Source organism: Ctenopharyngodon idella, chromosome 22 (genome assembly GCF_019924925.1).
Source record: "Ctenopharyngodon idella isolate HZGC_01 chromosome 22, HZGC01, whole genome shotgun sequence".
Taxonomy (NCBI): domain Eukaryota; kingdom Metazoa; phylum Chordata; class Actinopteri; order Cypriniformes; family Xenocyprididae; genus Ctenopharyngodon; species Ctenopharyngodon idella.
The window spans coordinates 14799362-14821431 of record NC_067241.1 but is presented as its reverse complement, the minus strand read 5'-3'; the positions used below and the strand labels follow the sequence as shown (position 1 = coordinate 14821431).

Here is a 22070-nt window from a genome sequence, read left to right as displayed (position 1 = left end):
GGTGTGCTGAAAGGTCTATAAAACCATCCTTACTAAATGCCTATTTGCTATCTATCTGGTTATTATTTCTGTTTCTTTGATAGCACAGATCTAACATTGGACCAAGATGCAGCACATCCTACAATAGCTCTCAAACGCTGAATGATATAGCTTTGCTTTGAAGGAATTTGTCTCTTTCCTGAGCCGACTGGTGTCTGATATATGAAACCCTTTCTCACACAAAACAAGCTATCGAACTGTCATTGGGAAAGTGTTGCCATTAGTTTCAATATGCTGTTATGCTGCTAAAGCCTAGTAAATACATAAAAAAAATAACCACATTTGAAGCCACGTTTGAAAATGTTGGCCTTTGCAATAAATAATCATAACGATCCATCCTAATTTTGCAAAAACAAACCACTATTGATGATGACAGATGCATAATCATTACCCCTTGCCTCTGTAGAAATTCTGTTCAATGATTAACTCGATTTCTTTTGAAACGCATCCAAGACGGAAGCATGCAAGTGCGGTTCAGTGCGTGTTATATTTTGGAAATGCAACCAAACAATAAGAGTAAGAAAGTGACCTTTCTTTCCATTTTTGCCAACTCCTCTTTAGTTGTTACCTAGCTACTGCTAGTACCTATGGTGTTACTAACATTGATGACACAAATGTACAGTAGTTCAGTAAAATGTGATGTGAAAATAGCCAAGGGTGGGCTGTTTAGACCATGCAATCAAAGCATGTGAAAGAGCCTAAATAAAAAACAACAGACCATTAGGGAGTAGACGTCAAGGTTACGTTACTGTAGTTGCTCGTGCACTATGGTGGCAAAAAAAAGGTTACAAATGGGGGAAAAATTGGCCAGATCCATTGAATAAAGAGCAAAATATTGTTGTGTTGTGCCTTTCATGTCCTTGTTTTTAATAGAATAACGTTATCGAAGATGCACTTTTAAGCTAAACATAGATGCATGGTTGCAATTAAAGTCCCCCTGTGATGAAAATCAAGTTTTTAATGTTGATTATATGTCTATGTGGTGTTTTTAATATGCTATGCTTTAAGGCAAACCATGAGCAAATTCAGTATTTTCTTCTTAAAACTGCAGTGTACCAAAGAAAGTCTCAAAAAAGCCCCTCTCACAAACATGTATCCAATCGTGTCGATGTGCAAGGCTACGTTCACACTGTCAGTCCAAATCAGATTATCTGTGTATCCAATTGGAAGCTGATCTAAAATTATCAACTGTCCACATTGTGTATCGCAACTGTTCAGATCCGATTTGTGTGATGCAACGGCGTTGCGTTAGTGGGTATACGCCAAAAACAACAACAACCGCAACATAGAGAGGTTTGCAATACAGATGTTGTCTTATTTACAACATGACATTGTGTAGCCGCAAAACATGCTGGGCTACTGCGTCTTCTGAGGCAACGGCAGAAACTTAGGAGGCTGGTATGAGCGGCTTTATTCCATACTGTTTCAAAACACGTCTCCGTTATATTTTCATTTTCTGTTCGTCCGGCACTTTGCAGCAACACAACTTTGTTTCTGCAGCAACTTTCAGCATGTTTCCTATAACAACATCTGATGTTTACATATTAAGTGGCGTGAGAAAGTCACAAAAACCACACGAAATCCGATCAGGGGGTCAGACTGAAATGGATTTCCAGAAATGCGGGATTTTAAACCACATTTGAATGTACCTCAAAACGAATTTCATGTGATTTTTTGCCGTTCACACTTGCTAAATATATATGCGCGTAAATGAAACAGCATTATAGTTTTTAGCTGATAGTTTTTTGGCAAACACATCCTTTAACTTTTATCAATATTTTGGCATATTAATTTTAGTACAAATTACACTGACTTAAAATATAATTTTAGTGGACGAAAATGTGCAAAATGTAGTGTGTAAAACAGTCACAAAATAAGAAAAAACAAAATTCCATGCATCATTTTGTGTTTTAATAACAATCATTTGATTATTTCTTCAAAGCATACTTTGACAAAATTTGAAAAATGAACATTATCAGTAATTTCTTTGAGATTAACACTGCTGCTAAATGTAGACAGGTTTCCACCTGGTATTAAGATGCGTTCTGGTTGATCGGATTACAAGTGGACGACGCTAAATACAGGTGTAAACGTGGTCTAAAACTTTTTGAGCTTGTCCACTTTCGACCACTTTCAGAGGTAGTCGATCGACCGGATTCGACCGGATTGCTTTCATAGTGGAAACATTAATGTGGTCAAATGCATTCGAACAGTTACAAAAGACCACCTACTTTCCACTTACTGACCTAATGCCTAAACATTTTGGGAAGAGCTCTAGCCTGACGGAATTTAAACTTTGTTGACTGAAGACCCAAGTTTGGTTTGAAGATGAAAAACGTTCCAAGCACAATGTTCTCTCACCATTCCTGATTTCTAACACACACAGCGGTCGGCCGGTCTTGCGGCTGTCAGAGCAGAAACGAAAGCTGACGCTCTCCATATGTTTTTCCGTAGTCTCCGGTCGTATTCATATGTAAATTGCGTGAGCTTATTTTGTCCATTAGATCGAAAGATCTGAAAAACCCATAGATTTACCCACCCATAGACCCTCCCCTCGAAGAAATCAGGAAAGAAGTGGTTGAAAGCGGACAAAAGAGACAGATGAAAACACCAGGTGTAAATGTCTCCCTCATCGACCAAAACGCATCTTAATACCAGGTGTAAACAGGGCCTTGGATCTCAAAGACTTTCCTCTCAAGATGTTTTCATATGTAGAAACTGTTTTTTTGTTGAAGCTGTTTTCATACCTGGTGCTCGTAGAGGCAGTCCGTTGTCCAACCCTCGGGGTTTAGTGGCGATGAACAGGTAGCAGAGCACACAGAGAGTGATGATGAAAGCTAGCAGCACCACAGCAGCTATAGACAAACCAACCAGAGCTCCCAAACTGAAGGACAGAGACAGGCAGAGAAAGAGAGAGATTAAATATTTTACATGTAGACCAGGGTTGCCAGGTTTTCACAACAAAACCCACCCAACTGCTACTCAAAACTTGCATTTCAGGGGGGGTCCCCTGGTAAGATAAGCATTCCAGGGACTAAATATCACGTTACTGCGGTCACTTCAACCCGCGGACATGACAAACAACAAGCGGAAACACTGTTAAAGTAGCCAATTACGCAAGAAAACCGCAGACTTGGCAACACTGATGTAGACCACGATGATATCAAATGCCCAATGGCACGTGGATGCACTGTGCCACGTTTGACGTCAATAATATAAGAAATGTAGTTTTCTTAATTATGTAGTAGGCCAATAATGCTGGACAGCAGAGATATCTAGTAAAAACACAAATGTTTTTCCACCAAAAAATAAATAAATCACTTGCATATTTCTGAATACATAAAAATCCATTCTGCTGTTAGAATAAAAGACTCTCACTTTCAAATATTTCATTATTTGGTTAGATGTTTTTCCACTTTCAAACAACTCCTTTCAAATCTCCTTCTCCTCCCCCACAAGATCATAGGATGAAAGCACTAATGACTTTGTTTTAGATTATTAAAGCGTGCTGTCGCACTTCTGCATGCCTGAGAATGAGAACAAATTATAACCAGCTTTGAAAAAAGCAAATGAGTTCTTACATAAATCAGTTAATGTTAATGGATGGTTTCGCATTAATTGTTTAGTTGCAGAGGCACAAAAAGCAGCAGAACATCACCTATGGAGAAACTGCACTTAAAGAGCAACAGTCAAACTAGCAGTGCCACATTCATTAGGTATTTTCTAAACCATGGAAAACTTGTCGTTGCTGGGTGGTTGCTAGGTGACCCAATCATTAGAGCCCACACCATTGAAGGCAGCTGCATATACACTCATAATAAAAATAATGGTTCTTTATTGGCATCTATGATTCCATGAAGAATCCATGCATTGCACAGAATTTTCTTCACACTAAGTAAAAAAAAAAAAGGTTCTTTTAGAACTGTTCGCTGAAAGGTTCTTTTTGGAACAGATCTTAACATTCTCATCACACTCTTGTAAGCTCCAAGGGGTCAGCATGAACAACCTGAGTGTGAATCACCATTACTATAGATTGTCCACAGACTTCTCTGAAAGGTCATGCTGTAAATGGTTATGTCATGGCGGCATGTGATCGAAATAGTCATCACTGAGTTTTCTATGTGAGAGTGATGCAGGACTGCTTGACCTGATCACATGAAGATTATAAGCAGCCACAGAAGCACATTACAGCAGGCACTAGGGAAGCTTTTAATTGACCATTCGTAACAGAAAAGATTCATCTCTGCATTCATTATGATAGCAAAGCAGAATGTTTGGAATTGTATCACCTATACATCCTTCAAGAGCATGTCCAGGTCATGTTTCACCAAAAATTAAAAGAAAAAAAGAAATTAGGCCTATGCTTTGCATAAAGAAAATGCATGAGGATGGGAATATTTTGCATTCAAGTCAAGAAAATTTAGTTAAGAAAGTTTAGAAAATAATTTCACAATGCAAAAAATATATAAATGGATATAAATTGACTTGGCAAAACTTAATTTATTGCTTTGATTTTGGGTTGAAATAGACACGTTCTTGCCAGGTTTTGTGATATTCACACAAAATATATAAGTTCTGGTTTGCAGCAACCGTACTGGGGTGCGTTTCCCAAAAGCATCATTAGCCAACTAACATCGCAAGTTCCGTTATAGTTCAATGATTTGGTGTTTCCCGAAACTATAGTTCAAACTAACATCCGCAAACTTGTGTGGTTGGAATGACAGCTGTGGTTAGAAGCACAGTTTCTTGTTTTTATGACATGTGGACTTAATAAATCGTTATTTTGAGCAAAATAAGCAAGCTGACATTAAATACAATGTCTTTTATTTTGAATATATACAAATGTCATTTACATATTTTAGTTTGTCAAGAGATTTTAAGCACCGTTTTTGAAGAGTGTGCATGTGCGTACGTGCTCGAGCCTATGATTGAATCTGGAATCTCGAAATCAGCCCCTATACCCTTAAATAGGGCACTATTTGAGAGGACAGCCATTTGTAGTGTCCAAAACCATAGTGGATGTTATCAAGTGCACTCATCCAATCCCATAATGCACCACAACAACAAGTGTACAACTGATGTTCACTCAATGGCTAGAGAATACCCTTACTGCACTGTGACGGTTGTGCCGAATGAATTCCCCTGAATCCATTTTTCAAACTGCTGGTCCAATGTGGGTACAGCGTAATATCATACAGGTATAAATTCCTTTTTAATTGATTATTAAAGTTTTTAATTAAGGTTTATACATGGTTTCCATGACAGAGTTCAAGATAAATCTGTTTATTACTACTGGAGCTGCCAGTTTGCCAAGTTTTAAATAATTATTAAACAGCAAGCACAAACTATGCAAAAGCAGCAGCACTCAGTGTCCGAATTCACTCACTCGTTTTCATTCACTACCTCAAGGGGATTATATTTAGTGCAGTAATGAGGGTAAAGGGGGCGATTTCGAGCACAGCTCAAGGATGTGTTTCTCAAATGCGTAGCCTTTTAAGTAGACTGTAGAAACCATTTGGTACCAATGGTCTCTCTACATAGGTTTACGATGCTTTTGGGAAATGCAGCCCAGGATGATATTAACTATTAAACCATGTGATCCTTTAAGATGAGAGTTCTTTATACTGTCGCTGATGTTTCTTCTAGACAGCAATGAAGTTAAATGCAGTGCAAATGGATACACTCTAAAAATGCTGGGTTGTTTTTGGGTCAAATATGGACAAACCCATTCATTGGGTTAAAATTTTAATTAAAAAAATTTGTCCATTTTTGACCCAAATTTGGGTTGAAACAACCCAGCATTTTTTAGAGTGCACATCTGCTTCTCAGATCTCTTCCCGCAAAATCACTAATCCCATCTCCTCTTGATCTTCAGAAGAGATCTCAATCTCAAAAACCATTCTCAAATCTGCAAAGTCCACAATCAGACATCTCAACACCAGGACCAAACGATCTGCTTTTCAAATTCATTTACTCTTACTGTTGTCAAGTATCGCCCCATTTGTCTCTACTTTTATTTCTTTCATGGTACTTTGAGAGACACATCAGAGAGATTAAATTTACACTTGAAACATAAGGTGATTACTCCAATAAGTCTTGAGAGCTATGAAAAAGTGACCTCTGAACAAAAACAAACTTTTCTCCGTGAGCATCCTGTAAAACTACAATAGTTCTCATTAACACTTGATGGAAGGTGTTCTGCCACTTATAAACCCCGGTGTTGTGATTTGCATGAAATCCCAAGTAAGTGTTTAACTAAACTTCGGTCATGAATATGGATGATTAATGCAAATGGTTGCCCTTATCATCATACTTAATCAGAAGATTCAAGAAACATACATAAATTTCCACCATTCTTGACGTAAATTGCAGCTATTAAGTTATTGCAACAATTTACATAAGAATGGATCTATGAACAATGTACACAAGTTATGCAGTTCTTCAATCTTCTTTATTCTAATTACATATGATGGCATCGATAAGTGCAACAATTTGCATTAATTAATTAGTCATTTAATTACAGCTTATTCGGTTAATCAAAGCTCAGGTATTAATACCATAAAATAGATGTTCCCTTACAGTGTCTATGTTCTCACTTCAAGTCTTGTAAGGTCAATATTAAATTACTGTGCAGAAAGTGTTCATCAAATCAAGACTTAATTAAGACTTGAGAGTGTGATCAGACCACTTGACTGAAGCTATTTGCTGATTAATGACACAAATTATCAATGATGAACCTTGATGAATCTGATCAGTCAACACTTAAACCTTTCAATATACTTTTTCAAGTTTGATATACATCTAAACATGCTTAGTTTGTCTTGAGAAGATCTGTTGTTGTTGTTTTTTCTCTCAAAAAGATACATTCAATGAAAACGAGTCTTATGTTAAGTTCCTCAGCTTCCCATTTAAACTACATCTGTTTTGCTGCTCAGTGTTCATTTGTACATTTTGAACAGTTTGCATTTAAAGGATGTTGTCTTTTGAAAATTTTGTTCGTTTTGTCTGCATCATATCTCTTGAAAACACTATTTTATTTCTTCAACAATACCAGAGAATAATAATAGTTTGTAAACTATATACAAACTAGCTTGTACTTGATACTGTTTGAAAGGGTATACATTCACACAAAAAAGAAGAATATACTGCCTTTCAACATCTTTATGATTATCTTTTGAGTAACACAATCGATGTTTCACAGAATATCTATATCTCAACAAATATACTGCAAGAAATCACTTTAATCATGTAATATATTCTGTGGCTTCTGAAGCCATGATAGTTATGTACGATGAACAGAACAAAACTATTTATTCAGTCATTATTCTTTGAAAAACATATAATCTGAAATAGCTGTTTCCTACTTGGGAAACAGGCATGGCATGTTGTGGATTTTGAAACATATGAATGCGATTTGCAAGTTATTGGAGCTATCATATGGCTTTGAAAGACTTAAAGTGCATTAATTGTATTTTTTGCTGTACATTAATTTGTCTTTTGGTGCTTAACAGTATAAATCACCATCTACGTTTGTAGAATGGAAAAACATCCCATATGTTCAACAAAACAATTAAAATAGTTAAGGTTCTGAAGGTCATGAGTAAATGTTAATTTTGGAGATGGACAATGAACAAATTTTGAGTGAAACATCCCTTTAAGTTGTTGTTGTTTTGGTAAAGACACAATCAGATGGTGTTGTTTTGGACAATTCTTATAAAAATGTACGATAATAACCATAATTTGGCACAACATCACAGTTACTCTATCAAACTTTCTCAATACTCCATCAAACTTTGTCATTTCTGTCATGTTTAACGTTACGTTTTTATGATGGTGCTGACTACAAAGTTGTCTTTGTCATAACAACTAACTAGCATTGTATTTTGGCAAAACAAGTTAGCCTCCCATATAGCTACATAATTTAAAATTAGGGATTCACAACAAATATTAGACAAAATATCGTCTTACCTGAGCCACCACATGTATCCATATTCATAGGGAAAAAAGCTGTTGGGATCGTCGCAGCAGTATTTGACGTCATTGAACCCGCAGCAGAATATCGCGCGCGCGTCGCTGTCCGGCTTGGGGCACGTGAAGCTGCTGACAAACACGTTCTCCGCGTTGTAATATCCCGCGCAATCCGCGCTCATGCTGCCCGCGACTCGAACCCTCAACCCGCCACTTGTTAAAGTCTGAAGAGCCTTATCACATCCTCTGGATTTTCATTAGCCGGCTGAGACTTACTCCAGTCAGAGTATAAACAGTGATGTGACGACTGTCAAAGACGCGCGAGCATCTGAACGTGAGACGCTGAGAGCTTTCTTTATGCTCTCTCTCTCTCTCTCTCTCTCTCTCTCTCTCTTCTGTCCACTCTCACTTTCTGTCTTTCTTATCCTCTTATCCATTTTATCTTAAGTTTTGTTGTAATAACTACACACTAGATAGATAGATAGTAGGGGTGTAACAATATATTGTGTCACAATATATTGCAATACAAAAATGCAACAATATTGTATTGTGGATAGTGACAATATGTGTTGTGCATAGTTCACCCAAAATGAAAATTACTGAGAAAAAATTCAAGTTTACAGAGTTTTAGTGTCAGTAATACATTAAACTACTATATATAATGTTAAATATAATGTATAATAATGCAATGGGAGAATATTTGTGGGTCCTGATATGCCAAATGTCTTATGTTACCCAACGTAATACCAAATATATAAGCATTTTAATCATCAGTACATTTTTTGTTAGACATATTTAACATATGTCTTGGAGTATAGCAATAGTATTGTATCGTGAGTTCAGTATCGTGATATGTATCGAATCGTGACATGAGGGTATCATTACACCCCTAATAGATATAGTAAAAATAGATATATACATTCTAAAAAACATTTTTCGGGGTTATTTTTCCAGTGTTTGGGTAGATTTTGTGTTACCCAGATCCTGGGTCAGACGTAACAACCCAGTGTTTGGGTAGTTTTTGTGATACCCAGATCCTGGGTCAGACGTAACAACCCAGTGTTTGGGTAGTTTTTGTGTTACCCAGCTTCTGGGTCAGATGTAACAACCCCAGTGTTTGGGTAGTTTTTGTGTTACCCAGCTTCTGGGTCAGATGTAACAACCCAGTGTCTGGGTAGTTTTTGTGTTATCCAGATCCTGGGTCAGACGTAACAACCCAGTGTTTGGGTAGTTTTTGTGTTACCCAGATCCTGGGTCAGACGTAACAACCCAGTGTCTGGGTAGTTTTTGTGTTATCCAGATCCTGGGTCAGACGTAACAACCCAGTGTTTGGGTAGTTTTTGTGTTACCCAGATCCTGGGTCAGATGTAACAACCCAGTGTTTGGGTAGTTTTTGTGTTACCCAGATCCTGGGTCAGACGTAACAACCCAGTGTTTGGGTAGTTTTTGTGTTACCCAGCTCCTGGGTCAGACGTAACAACCCAGTGTTTGGGTAGTTTTTGTGGTACCCAGATCCTGGGTCAGACGTAACAACCCAGTGTTTGGGTAGTTTTTGTGTTATCCAGATCCTGGGTCAGACGTAACAACCCAGTGTTTGGGTAGTTTTTGTGTTACCCAGATCCTGGGTCAGACGTAACAACCCAGTGTTTGGGTAGTTTTTGTGTTACCCAGCTCCTGGGTCAGACGTAACAACCCAGTGTTTGGGTAGTTTTTGTGTTACCCAGCTCCTGGGTCAGACGTAACAACCCAGTGTTTGGTAGTTTTTGTGTTACCCAGATCCTGGGTCAGACGTAATAACCCAGGGGTTGAGTTATTTATTGCAGGTTTTTTGCGCCCTCTTTAGGAGAGAGCAGGGCAGCTCCGTCAAATTGGTGCATGTCTTCGGTAAAATACAGGTTTGTGTATGTTTTATTTTATCTAAAAATTTGTTATTGTTCTGTATATTGTTTAATTTTATTCAAAGCAACATACAGGGGTGTGATGTGAGTCACCTAAGCGAGTGACTCTTTTCACGTGATGGAAACCCCTGATGCCTTGCATACAATTTTATGATTTTTTTCTAAAAGATACAGAATACATAGGATGTTAAAATATGTTCTCAGAATTGTACACTGATTATTTATGGACTGGTTATGGAGTCAGTCACAGCATTTTTCAGCTACAAGTGAAACGCAGGGCTGAAGTTAGCAGTTCCCCCGCCGAACACGAGCCATCTCTGGCACGAGATCCAGTGTCATTACGATGGAAACAGGACAACAAAGACTGGTCAATTACACTTGAATTTCTTCTAAATGGTTAATTTTTACTTCTAATATTTGTTAAATGAGCTTAAATGTAGGCAATATGTATTAAAAACTATATAAAATATGCTATACTATAAAATATGATAAAAAATAAAGGAATTGTCATCCAAAACAGTGTGGAGTATTTTTAAAAAAAAAAAAGTTTAGAGGATTTTAAGGTTAATTCATAAACATTAAAAGCTAGTATTATAGTAAAAAATTAATCAACCCATTATACTGGGTTAAACGACCCAATTTGCTGGGTAAAATTAACCCAACACGTGTTCTGTCCAATATTTACCCAGCCCTTGGGTTGAACCCAGTGTTTTTTAGAGTGTAGTATAGTAGATATAGAGATATAATATAATATTATAGTATAGTTCTGATCTAAATATTTTCCAACAAAGATCAGCACAAGAAAGAACGTCCTTGAAGTTTCCGTACACAACACACTTCAACTGCTTTTTCTCTCATAATAATGCACAGTTAATTCCCTCTTATGATTTGCAATCACTGTCTGCTGCATGCTTGCAGAAACACATTTAATTGTATCTTGATAAAGAGAAGAAAATTTGCAAATTGTTTGGATGTTTGGTGGAGCTCTACCGTTCATGCGAGAAGTTTTCATAGAAGAAACACGTGTGAGTTTTCATATTTTCTACCTGTCAGTGCTGCAGTTTCAGTGCATTTTTCAATAATTAAGTTTGCTTTGGAAAAAAAAAAATTATTTACTTGCTCAATAAATGAATTTTGTTACATATTTTGTTATTTTTACCCATAGTGCACCTTTGAATACTCACAACCTCACCTTATACCAGCTCAAGTACCACCTGGTTAAGTTGGATTTTGGGTGGTTTGTGAATGAAGACGAAATTATTTCTGCTGAAATGGTGGAGTATGATTTTTTCTTTCTCTTCATATTTTCTTGTGTTTGTATATACCAATGATCAGTGCTGCTTTTTTCCACAACAGAAATAGGTGTCTGCGCTGCCTATGATTAAGACCGTCTTTAAAGCATCCAGATTCCTGAAGCTGATGCAGCGTTGCCACAGTAACACACATGCCTCAGAGGTCTGCTTCCACACTTCCATCCAGAGAAAAATAAGCCCAGGTTTAAATCAGCAATAACACCCATTATCAGCTACACAAGCAGACATCTGTCTGACATAACATAGTGATTTGTGTCATTAATGCATGCTGGCTGACTAGAACTTACCCATGGACCTGCCTGAACTCTATTGGTTAGGTTCTACTCCATCTAATGAGTCAGCTGTGCTGTTGGTCTCATTTGATCTGAAGAACGTGGAGTAAGAAGAAACATATGTGGATCAGTGAGGGCACACCAATTCTAGGAGAGGTTGACAGCGGATGAAGCTAAACAAAATGCGAGAGACAAGAGGTAAAGAATGTTCAGAGAGGGAAAGAGAACAACAGGGAAGAGCCGTTGAGTGAGGTCATTGAAGTTGATGTTGAAGATTTGACCTTGTGGTCAACCTCTGTTATTACTTATTCATGGCAGTACAAGCTCTTGCCTTTCCTCATAAAAATAGAAAGTGCCTTTTTGAGTGCCTTTTTACCTCATCTGAAGAACTGTTGGATAGACTCAGCAGGTGAAAGGGAAAAACATTTCAGCTTTCTGCCTCGTTCATTGTGGTTTAAATGGCTTAAATTATGCCTTTGCAGGTCATTCTTAAAGGGGACTTATTATGCAAAATTCACTTTTGCATGGTATTTGGACATAAATGTGTGTTGGCAGTGTGTGTACACAACCACCCTATAATGCTAAAAATCCAACCATTCCTTTTTTTTTAATCCCCATAAATCATAAGCAGTGTCTCTGAACAAGCCGTTTCCACATCCCTGGCAGTGTGACGTCACATTAGCCACAGGCCCTGCCCATGAATGTTGACAGACACTGCCGTTTTAACATAGAACTGCCCTTTCACAGCGAGTTGTATAGTCCGACATTGCTGCACTGATGAAAATGTCTCCCAAGTGTTTTAGGTGTTCTGTAGCTGGATGGATTAATCCAAATAGCTCTCTCCATTTACTCCCTAAATCTCTAAATCCCTCAACTCTACCGAAATTCGTCTGCGCGAATCATTTCACACCGGACTGCTTTGTGAACGAATGTCAATACAAAGGGACAATACAAAACATACAGTCTCCAGAGTGATACTGGATATGGCAGTAATGAAGGTGAGAGCACTTTATTACAGTTCATCGGAGTTGATTTACGGATATAAAGTTTACCAGTTTATTAAGCACCACCCGAAAAGGCATAAGGTCTTTATATGTTTGTTTACTGTTAGTTGTAATGAGTGTTTCTGTGTACTTTGCTATGTATGTTGATGATAATGCAAGAGAGAGAGAGAGAGTTTATGGATAATATTTTAATGCACACTCGCACTGTGTTTTAAGCTCTTACAGTGATTTTCTAGAGTGAAAACGGTTGCTTCATATTTTGTGTTAAGTACAATAAACATTATAAAACTCATCAGTAAACATGCTTGTACTAATATAGTGGATAAAAATAAGAAGACAATATAAGTTATAACTGTAATTAAACTAAACTATACCTGTTCTATCTCCATGCAGCATATATTCGCAGTTTCTGACATTATAGTGCGTCCTGACTGACTCCTGACAGGGGAGAATGAGCTCTCGAAGCTCCGCCCTCTTAGGCTGAGCGCAGCAGATCATTTGCATTTAAAGGGCACACACTGAAATGGCGTGTTTTTGCTCAACCCCAAAAAGTGGCAATTTTAACATGCTATAAAAAATTATCTGTGGGGTATTTTGAGCTAAAACTTAACATACACATTCTGAGGACATCAGAGACTTATTTTACATCTTGTAAAAGGGGGCATAATAGGTACCCTTAAAGGCATATTCTTGGCAGCCATGCTGAACTTCCAAGTGTCCATTATTTTTGAGCCCTGTGCTCTTCAACCCTCCAAAGATCCTATTTTAGAACTTTTTAAAATGGGGAACACGTCCGTTAATGCAATGACTGTAGTCATTTTTATTTGTGTGGTGTCTTTTAGGTAAGAGAATTTCACCCCAATCCTAAACCTAATAATAATATCTGATCAGTTGATAGGAATGTTGTTCCAGGATCAATGGGAAAGTTGAACCACTTGGAAAAATCAAGGTACACCCTTAAAAATAAAGTTTCCAAAAGGGGGGTTTTACAGCGACGCCATAAAAGAACCATTTTGGGAACCTTTCAGTGACCATTCTTTTCAGTGACTGATCACACTTTAGTTTGGGGAACACATATTCACATTATTAACTATGACTTTTGCCTCAATAAACTCCTAATTTACTGCTTATTAATAGTAAGGTAAGGTAGTTGTTTTAGTGGTTAAGTTGAGGTATTGGGTAGGATTAAGGGATGTAGAATATGGTCATGCAGAATAAGGCATTAATATGTACTTTATAAGTACTAATAACCAGCCAATATCCTAGTAATATGCAATAATAAGCAACTAGTTAATAATTAGAATTAGTCCCCAAACTAAGTGTTACCTAGAGAACCATCATCTGTTCAAGGTAATTTTGTGTAATTTCACATGAACATCAGCCATTACATTCCCCTCTATTTTCTAGCAAGGACAGAAAAATAGTTGAAGAAACAACTTCAGAATCAGAATTAAATAAATTGTTCATTAGAATCTAACACATTGAGCTTTTGAGAAAATAATATCCTGCCAGTCTTCCATTTGCAGTGGGCTAAAATTAGATTAAAAGACTCTGAGTTGCATAGAACCTGAAAAAAAATTAATACTCAGACTGGAATGTTAAAAACGTTTTGAAAAACCATTAAAGCAATAGTTCACCCAAAAATGAAAATGAGCCCACAATTTACTCAACCTCAAGCCATCCGTGGTATATATGACGTTTTTCTTTCAGCCGAACACAATTAGAGTTATATTAAATAATATCCTGGCTCTTTCCAGCTTTGTAATGGGATTGAATAGTGCCTAGGTTTTGAAGCTCAAAAAAGCACATCCATCCATCATAAAAGTAATCCATATGACTCCAGGGGGTTTATAAATGCCATCTGAAGCAAAGCTATGGGTTTTTGTGAGAAAAATATCCATATATAAAACTTTATAAACTATAATCGCTGGCTTCCGGCAACAGCCGTACGTGAGTCGAGTTCCGGCGGAAGGGTGACCTCTGACCCGATGTGTGACGTAGGCGTAGCATAAGCTTAGATGAGAACTGACAAACGCGGAAGCACAGAGGATAGAGCAAAACAAAATGCTGGTCACAAATTAGGAGTTTAAAATGAGAAGTTTTAAAGAAAAAACTCAGAGGATTTTGATATAAGAGAAGATGAGCTTCCCTTCCGCCAGACCTGGATTCTCTCTTGAACGCGCATACGGCCATTACCGGAAGCCAGTGATTATACGGTAAATATGGATATTTTTTGTTCAAAAACCCATCGCTTCGCTTCAGAAGGTCTTTATTAACCCCCTGGAGCCGTATGGATTACTTTTGTGATGGATGGATGCACTTTTTTAAGCTTTAAAAATTTGGACACTATTCAGTGCCATTACAAAGCTGGGAAGAGCCAGGATAAAACACAGATTGTGTGAAAGAAGAAAGTCTTATACTGTACACCTAGGACGGCTTGAGGGTGAATAAATTGTGGGATGATTTTCATTTTTGGGTGAACTATTCCTTTAAGTAGTCTTAAACTTCTAAAACTGAACAAGCTGGTTTTAGATGACTTAAAAAAGAGTCTCTCTCAAGCAAACAAGGAAATGTAGTAATTAATGCATCACATCAGCATTTCTGATGTATTGAGCTGTAGTACTCAACAAGGTTGGACAAATTTGTGAATGAATTGAATTGGCCACGCCCACAGGATGTTGAGTTGTAATGACAGGAAGGGGGATTTACTGACTTGCAATTCAAAGAAATTTACCAGCCAAAAGTTATGATCATAGTGTTAAAGTAGAGAAAATGGGGGTAATTTTAAGAATTGGTTTCCTACTCGCCACTCTGGCCAGACTAAGCCTCTTTTCTAGCTGGAGTATTAGCTTTGATGATCAACAATCGTGTCCAATCCCCATGTTGCAACCTTCGCACATACTCAGTTTATTTTGAGTCATTGTCCATCATTCAAAATTTTCAGCTAGAATGACAGATAATAGTTCTGCTGCCATGGCTACTATTTCCCAAAAGCCGGACACAGGCTTCAAAAAGCATCAGCACAATTTTAAAATGATGGACCAAAACGTTGGTTGCTAGGATTTTCCAGGCATTTACTTACCAAATAAAGTCTGGAAACTGCCCAACTGCAAGTCAGTTCTGGCCTCTAGATATGGCTTGAGACCATCTTTCAATTTAAGTCTATGGTCACCTATACTCAATAAGTGGAGATGTCATTCATGTCTGGTGCAGGACAAGTTAAACACCAAAGTTTAATATACGGGTTAGGGTTTTTGAAAAAGATAGTGAGAGAAATGCCATGTGCTGATGACAGAGACATTAACATTATTAATGAATGAGTGAATGTGCATGGCAGCGGCTGGGCATTTGACTAATCTCTGCTAATCCTGACCTGATGAAACCAGATTGAGCAGAAATATTGGCAAAAGAGTGGGATTACTGAGCATGGAGTCTGGGCAAACATCTGACGTGAGGGATGACGAGACAAACCAAGCACACAATTGTACAAATGTGCACACATGCAACCTTGCACACACACATTTACATTGATATTGTTTGCATGTTTTGCAAAATAACGGCCACTACAAGCACCCTACAACACAGACTCGAGGCTTTTAAAGAGGTCATGTCCGGAATGGTGTCATGGGATGGTACACGTAGAGGTAAAGAGAGGCCTATCTCAGAGTGTGTGCATGTGGGACGGCCAGACTGAGTCGGATTACTCTACTGGTAAACATCCGCTGGCGGCTGTCCTGACTGAAACACGACATATGACGCACAAGTCTCATATCAGAGTTGTCTCCATGTCCTGAAAAACTCTCCCTCTGTGCCTTTCATCATACAAGAATATCAGCCTCTTCCACATATGTAGAGTTTGTCGGTACTGAATACATAATGCTGGGAAAGTTTCTGGCAAACTTTTGAGACTTCAAAACACAAAAATTTGTAGAATTCATAATAGTTTTCAATATATGGAGTGGAATATATGGAGCTGTTTTATCAACAATATTTTGCCATTTAAGATTTTGTGTCGGGTTATAATCATTTTGAATTTCTTTCTTTTTTCTTTTTTTTTTGTGTGAAAATAATTTGTCATCCTTTTGTCTTGTTTTTCTAGTTTCAGTTTTTATTAGAATTCTTTAGAGCTGAAATTAATGAAATATGTCTGTTATTTGTTAACACAGTCAATGCATTAACCTAATTTGACATTTCTGCCCTTTTCTGTTATTGTTATGGATCAGGACAGTAGGAACTTGGCAAAAGCTCAAGGACATCCACATAAAAATGAGGACATACATAGACTTGTGTTTTTGTATTAAGCTAATAATACTGACAATAACCCAAAAAGCTTTTTGCATTTTCAGAATTTTTGGATCATGTCTGTTTTCATTGATTGGAAAGAGCAATATGAACATCCTGCCAAACATCCTCTTTTGTGTTCGACTGATGAAAGAAAGTCATACAGGTTTGAAATGAGGGTGAGTAAACTCAATTTAATGAAGTTCCGGTAACACTTTAGTATAGGGAACACATATAAACTATTAACTACGACTTTTCCCTCAATAAACTCCTTATTTATTGCTTATTAATAGTAAGTTTAGGTATTTTGTAGGATTAAGAATGTAGAATAAGGTCATGCAGAATAAGGCATTAATATGTGTTTAACAAGAACTAATAAACAGCCAATATTCTAGTAATATGCATGCTAATAAGAAACTAGTTAAAATACCCTAAAATAAAGTGTTACCGAAGTTCCAGTTAATAAAGAAAAATAATTCATATAATTCATGCTTTTTTTAAGCATTGAGCCATATAAAGTAACAATTATATAAGAAAACAATTTCTTAATATGAAAATGCTATAGTTAATGCATCCAGTTCCTTTTTTAAGGCAAAGAGAAAAAAATAAGTGTGTAAGTCAAATTATGGCTGACACTTGAAGTGGAATGTACATGCACTATGATGAATCATTACCATTTTTGAAGATGCTCTGGCTGGTTAACCACATCGGTTTAAGTGCAGTTTATTTTGGTTCCTAATGGACCTTTAGCTGTCACTTTAGTACCATCATCACGAGTATTGAGAGGCTAGGTCATATACGAGTACTGACTCGCTGGGGTTCAGTGGGTTTTAATGAAGCATCTGACAGGCACGTTATCCAGCAGTGCTCCACTAAAAGCTCTTTATTTGTTCGTTCTGTGTAGCGACTGACCCAGTGCTTCTGCATCTTCCGAGAGTCATTGATGAATAAGACAGCTGGAGAGCGATGCTTAGCCTTCCGTGCTCCGGATTAATTGTGAATGAGGAGTAGAGATGTGTGTGGTGTGCCGGGATTATGTCATCTAACGCTCCTGTGATTCTCTGATCTCCTGTGCAAAAATCACTGACTGCGCAGATTGTCTACACCACTTTTCATACTATATATTATTTCATTTTGTCATTTTTCTTGTTTTTTATTGACATACTGGTAAAAAGCTTTGGGTCCGAAAGATTTTAAAGGTAGTCTCTTGTGCACACTGAGGCTGAATTTATTTGATAAAAAATACAGTAAAAGAAGTAATAGTATGAACATTTTTCTATTTTTAATTTATTTTAAAATGTAATTTATTCCTGTGATCAAAGCTGAATTTTCAGCATCATTACTCCAGCCTTCAGTGTCACATGATCCTTCAGAAATCATTCTAATATGTTGATTTGCTGCTCAAGAAACTAAGATGCATTTTTTTCAGGATTCTTTGATGAATAGAATAAAAAGAAGAGCATTTATTTGAAATAGAAATCTTTTGTAACATTATAAATGTCTTTACTGTTACTTTTGATCACTTTAATGCATCCTTGCTTGATTAAAATATTAATAAATTTCTTCAGTTGCTCAACAACAACAAAGCTGGAGAATCTCACGCAGCCAAAATGAGGATTGTCAGTAACGGTGTTCAGCCTTACATTGTTCAAACCGGAGTCGACACTGATGGAGAGACTCAGGAAGAAGTTACGACTTTTAGAAGGAAACTGGACGTTTCTGAATGGTTAGTGGATAAATTTATGTAGTTGCTGTGGAGTTGATTCAACTCATCGACTAGCATGTGTCGTCATGTTAATCTTTTGTGCAAATCCAGCGTTGAATTGACCCTTGTTTGTGAAGCAGTCCGGCGTAAAATGACGGCATGGTAACACTCTACTACAACAACTCTTCCTCTTCTCTAAAGCAGCCCAACATGGCCTCACCCCCTTTGTTGCGTGTTCTCGGAGGCAGGGTTTGTGTAAATTTTAGGGTTAGTGATGCCACTAACCTGGGAAGAAGCTCGTTGTAGTCCCTACCATGCATTTATAAGAGATTTCTGTACAAGAAAATATCTCCCTTTGCGTTGAACTTGGAGTGTTGTAACTTTTCAGATGTTGTTTATGCTCAAACAGCAACATTACACACTAACTAAAGTTAAAAAAGTGAAATCATAATCAACCACCCCTTTAATTCCTTTTTACAAAATCTTACTGACCCCAAACTTTTGAAAAGTTGTGTACATAATGTTCTGTGTTTTTTTTTACATGCATCACGTCTAACAATGACCTTTATCAAGATTATATTTCATACTATATTTCTTTTAGAACTACAAATCCCATGTTTTTGTTCCAAGTCCTTCTGAATCGGTTCAAAATATGTGCCAAAATGGTTGCACTTTAACCTCAAACTCCCATTCTCCCCAAACAATACACAAAAATATGCATCTGTAAACGCCCATAAACAAGACAAAACAAATTTGTCTTCAATTCAGTGTCGTTTATGAATAGATCCAGCCAGTTTAATCTTCATTTGATGCTCTGTGTTTGTAATCCAGGCCACATACCCCTTTACACAGCGTGCTTTCGCTAATAGGATTGATGCTGCCCGCACTGTGCACAACACCAACTGTCGCTCTGCTTCCTATTGGCTGAGCTGGAAGGTGGGCGGAGCTGATCCATCCCGAATGGGCTTGGAAACAGTGGATGCTTGAAAAGTGTGGTGATCTTCTTAGTCTATTGCTGCATAGTGAAGAACGAGAGACGAGAAAGAAAGAGTATGAGTGTTTTACCCAGGGTCTGAGCAAAACTATAATTACCTTCTCTTTCACGCTCTGTCCAAGGTCCATCTGCGTGGGTCGTTCTCCCATCTGGATCTGGGTGGTGGATATATGGAGATCTGCTAGTGTGGCTGGTGTTTTGTGGACGTGGGACACACGATGGCCGTGGCGCTGGATGCAGTGTGGGTGCGAGTGAAAGGGGTTTGTAAGCAGAACGGCCTGCTGATCCTCTCAGTGTTGGCCGTGGTTATCGGATGTCTGCTCGGCTTCTTCCTGCGCTCCAAGAACCTCTCGGAGCAGGTTAGTCCTTCTGTCAACCCCCTGTATGTACAAGCCACCAAAGCACTGTAAAATTCTCCCTCAAAACCCTTTCCAACCCCTCCTACAATGGTCACAAACTTGGTCTCATTTGGTCTGAATGACCTGTGGGTTTCATTTTTTAGACGACTTTCCAGGAGAAGGGTAATATCAGGGATTTTTTATGGTTAATGGTTGATCAATATGGGTTTTTCAATTAAACTATTGCTTTTGGTCCACCCCAGTCTTTAATAATTTGGTTAAATGTTTTGGTATCAACCCCTGTTTTGGTTTTGAGGTTTTTTCCCCCCAATATCCTTTTTATACATCACATTTATACATCGCTTAATTTTTATAACTTTTTCAGAAAACAAGACTTCATATCTGTAGTCATTTTGCTGCCCAAATAAATGTGTCTTGATTTAAGAATGTTTAGATATTTGTACTGAAAAACAAGACAAAAATTCTGCTGAAAAACATACACGTATTTTTTGCAATGTATTATTTTCTAATTCTTCACTAGATTAAAACTACAGTGACTGAATGAATGACAAACAAAAGGTCACGTTGGCCGCTTCGACTAAAACCTCCGTTATGATTCTCAAATACGCCTAAAAATAAAACCTCCACAGGCCATTTGCTGTGACGGCCGGGGATTACTGTCCAATCATATAAATGCTCTTAGTAATTGTACATTAAGCAAGTGCTGCTTAGCCTCGCGGCGTTTAAAGCAGGTCGGCGATGCTATCGGCCGTTTCAGCTAAATTAGAATGGGCTCTTTAAAAAAAAAATTGGCTTATTTTGCAAGAGAAACCTAGCTTGACCCTATAAAAGAAAGAAAGGAAATGTTATGTGCATTTATGCATTTGGCAAATGCGTTTATCCAGGGTGACTTATGTTTTGTCAGTACATGCATTCACTGGGAATTGAACCCATGACCTTGGTGGTAAGCTTGATAATTTGAGCTACAGGAACATGGCAATCTAATTCATGTACTCTACTGGTCAAAAGTTTGGAATAATTCAATTTTTGAAAGAGTTTTTGGAAAAAAAAGATGTTTTAAAACAGTAAAATTGTGAAATATTATTATCATTTAAAATTTTCTATGTGAATATATAGTAAACTGTAATTTATGATCAAAGCTGAATTTCCAGCATCATTACTCCAGTCTTCAGTGTCACATGATCCTTCAGAAATCATCAGAAATATGCTGATTTGCTGCTTAAGAACATTTATGATTATTATCAATGTTGAAAACATTGTTGCTGCCTTATATTTTTGTTGAAACTGTGAAACATTACCAAGAAAAAAAGATTGAAAAAAATGAATTTTTATTCAGCAAGTGCGCATTAAATTGATCATAAGTGACAGTAAAGACATTTATAGTGTTACGAAAGATTTCTATTTCAAATAAATGCTGTTAAACTTTCTATTCATCGAAGAATCCTGATTTGTTTCCACCAAAATATTAAGCAGAAAAAACTGTTTTCAACATTGATAATAATCAGAATCTTTAATGTTAATTGAGCATCAAAAATAATTACTTATAATTGAGCACCAAATCAGAATATTTGCCATCACAGGAATAAATTACATTTTAAAATACATTAAAAAAAAACAAAAAAAACAGTTATTTTAAATTATAATTTAACAATATTACTGTTTTTACTGTATATAAATGCAGCCTTGGTGAGCAGAAGTGACTTCTTACAAAGACATAAAACAAACCTTAATTATTCCAAACTTTTGACATGTAAAAATGAGTTATTGTCCTTACAATCTGTAACCCACGAAAATCACATTGCACCAAAATATCAAAATATCTTCCAATTGGCTATTGTTTCCAGTCAAGCAGCATTTTCGCTTTCAAAATTGAGAGAGTACTTGATGGAAAAAACACAGCTTCATACAGCGCTCTTTTATCTCTCTGTCTCTCACACAGTCTTTATCTCAGTAGCAAGTGTTTGATTCACAAGCAGTACTTTGAGGAGACCATTAAGGATGGGAAGTGCGAAGAATAGCTTCTACAAGTATCTTTCATGCATGTATAGAGTATAGCACACCATTACCAACATATAACGGGATATTTATATATAGTAGCAGTAACGCAGTCACTCCTACTAGCCACTTTGGCGGGTTGAATTTTATATATAATAAATACATTTTTCATTTGTGGTCTTTTAAAAAGGTCTCTGAAATAATAAACGAAGTGTAATGTAGTGTCAAAAATATCGATTTTT

The 22070-nt window shown here is 37.2% G+C and overlaps 2 protein-coding genes and 1 long non-coding RNA gene across 5 annotated transcripts in view; 2 read left to right on the top strand and 1 right to left on the bottom strand.

Moving 5' to 3' along the window:
* Window positions 1–8922, bottom strand: part of LOC127505511 (protein shisa-like-2A) — a 30631-nt gene extending 21709 nt beyond the window's left edge. Inside the window, exons 1-2 of one of the 2 annotated variants that reach the window (XM_051881110.1) lie at window positions 8008–8922; window positions 2787–2923 (exon numbers count right to left, since the gene is read on the bottom strand). In XM_051881110.1, the coding sequence (XP_051737070.1) occupies window positions 2787–2923; window positions 8008–8189 (319 nt within the window). In that variant the 5' untranslated portion in view covers window positions 8190–8922. The remainder of the gene's footprint in view (window positions 1–2786; window positions 2924–8007) is intronic. The other variant, XM_051881109.1, reaches the window with a different exon arrangement.
* Window positions 8923–9233: 311 nt separating this feature from the next.
* On the top strand, window positions 9234–11682 carry LOC127505090 (uncharacterized). Its single transcript, XR_007927557.1, has 3 exons — window positions 9234–11179; window positions 11262–11400; window positions 11536–11682. It is a non-coding gene; the product is annotated as an uncharacterized LOC127505090 (long non-coding RNA).
* Window positions 11683–14987: 3305 nt separating this feature from the next.
* Window positions 14988–22070, top strand: part of slc1a7b (solute carrier family 1 member 7b) — a 51301-nt gene continuing 44218 nt past the window's right edge. The window contains exons 1-2 of one of the 2 annotated variants that reach the window (XM_051881061.1): window positions 14988–19470; window positions 19597–19833. In XM_051881061.1, the coding sequence (XP_051737021.1) occupies window positions 19693–19833 (141 nt within the window). In that variant the 5' untranslated portion in view covers window positions 14988–19470; window positions 19597–19692. Of the gene's footprint in view, window positions 19471–19501; window positions 19834–22070 lie in introns of those variants that run through there. The other variant, XM_051881062.1, reaches the window with a different exon arrangement.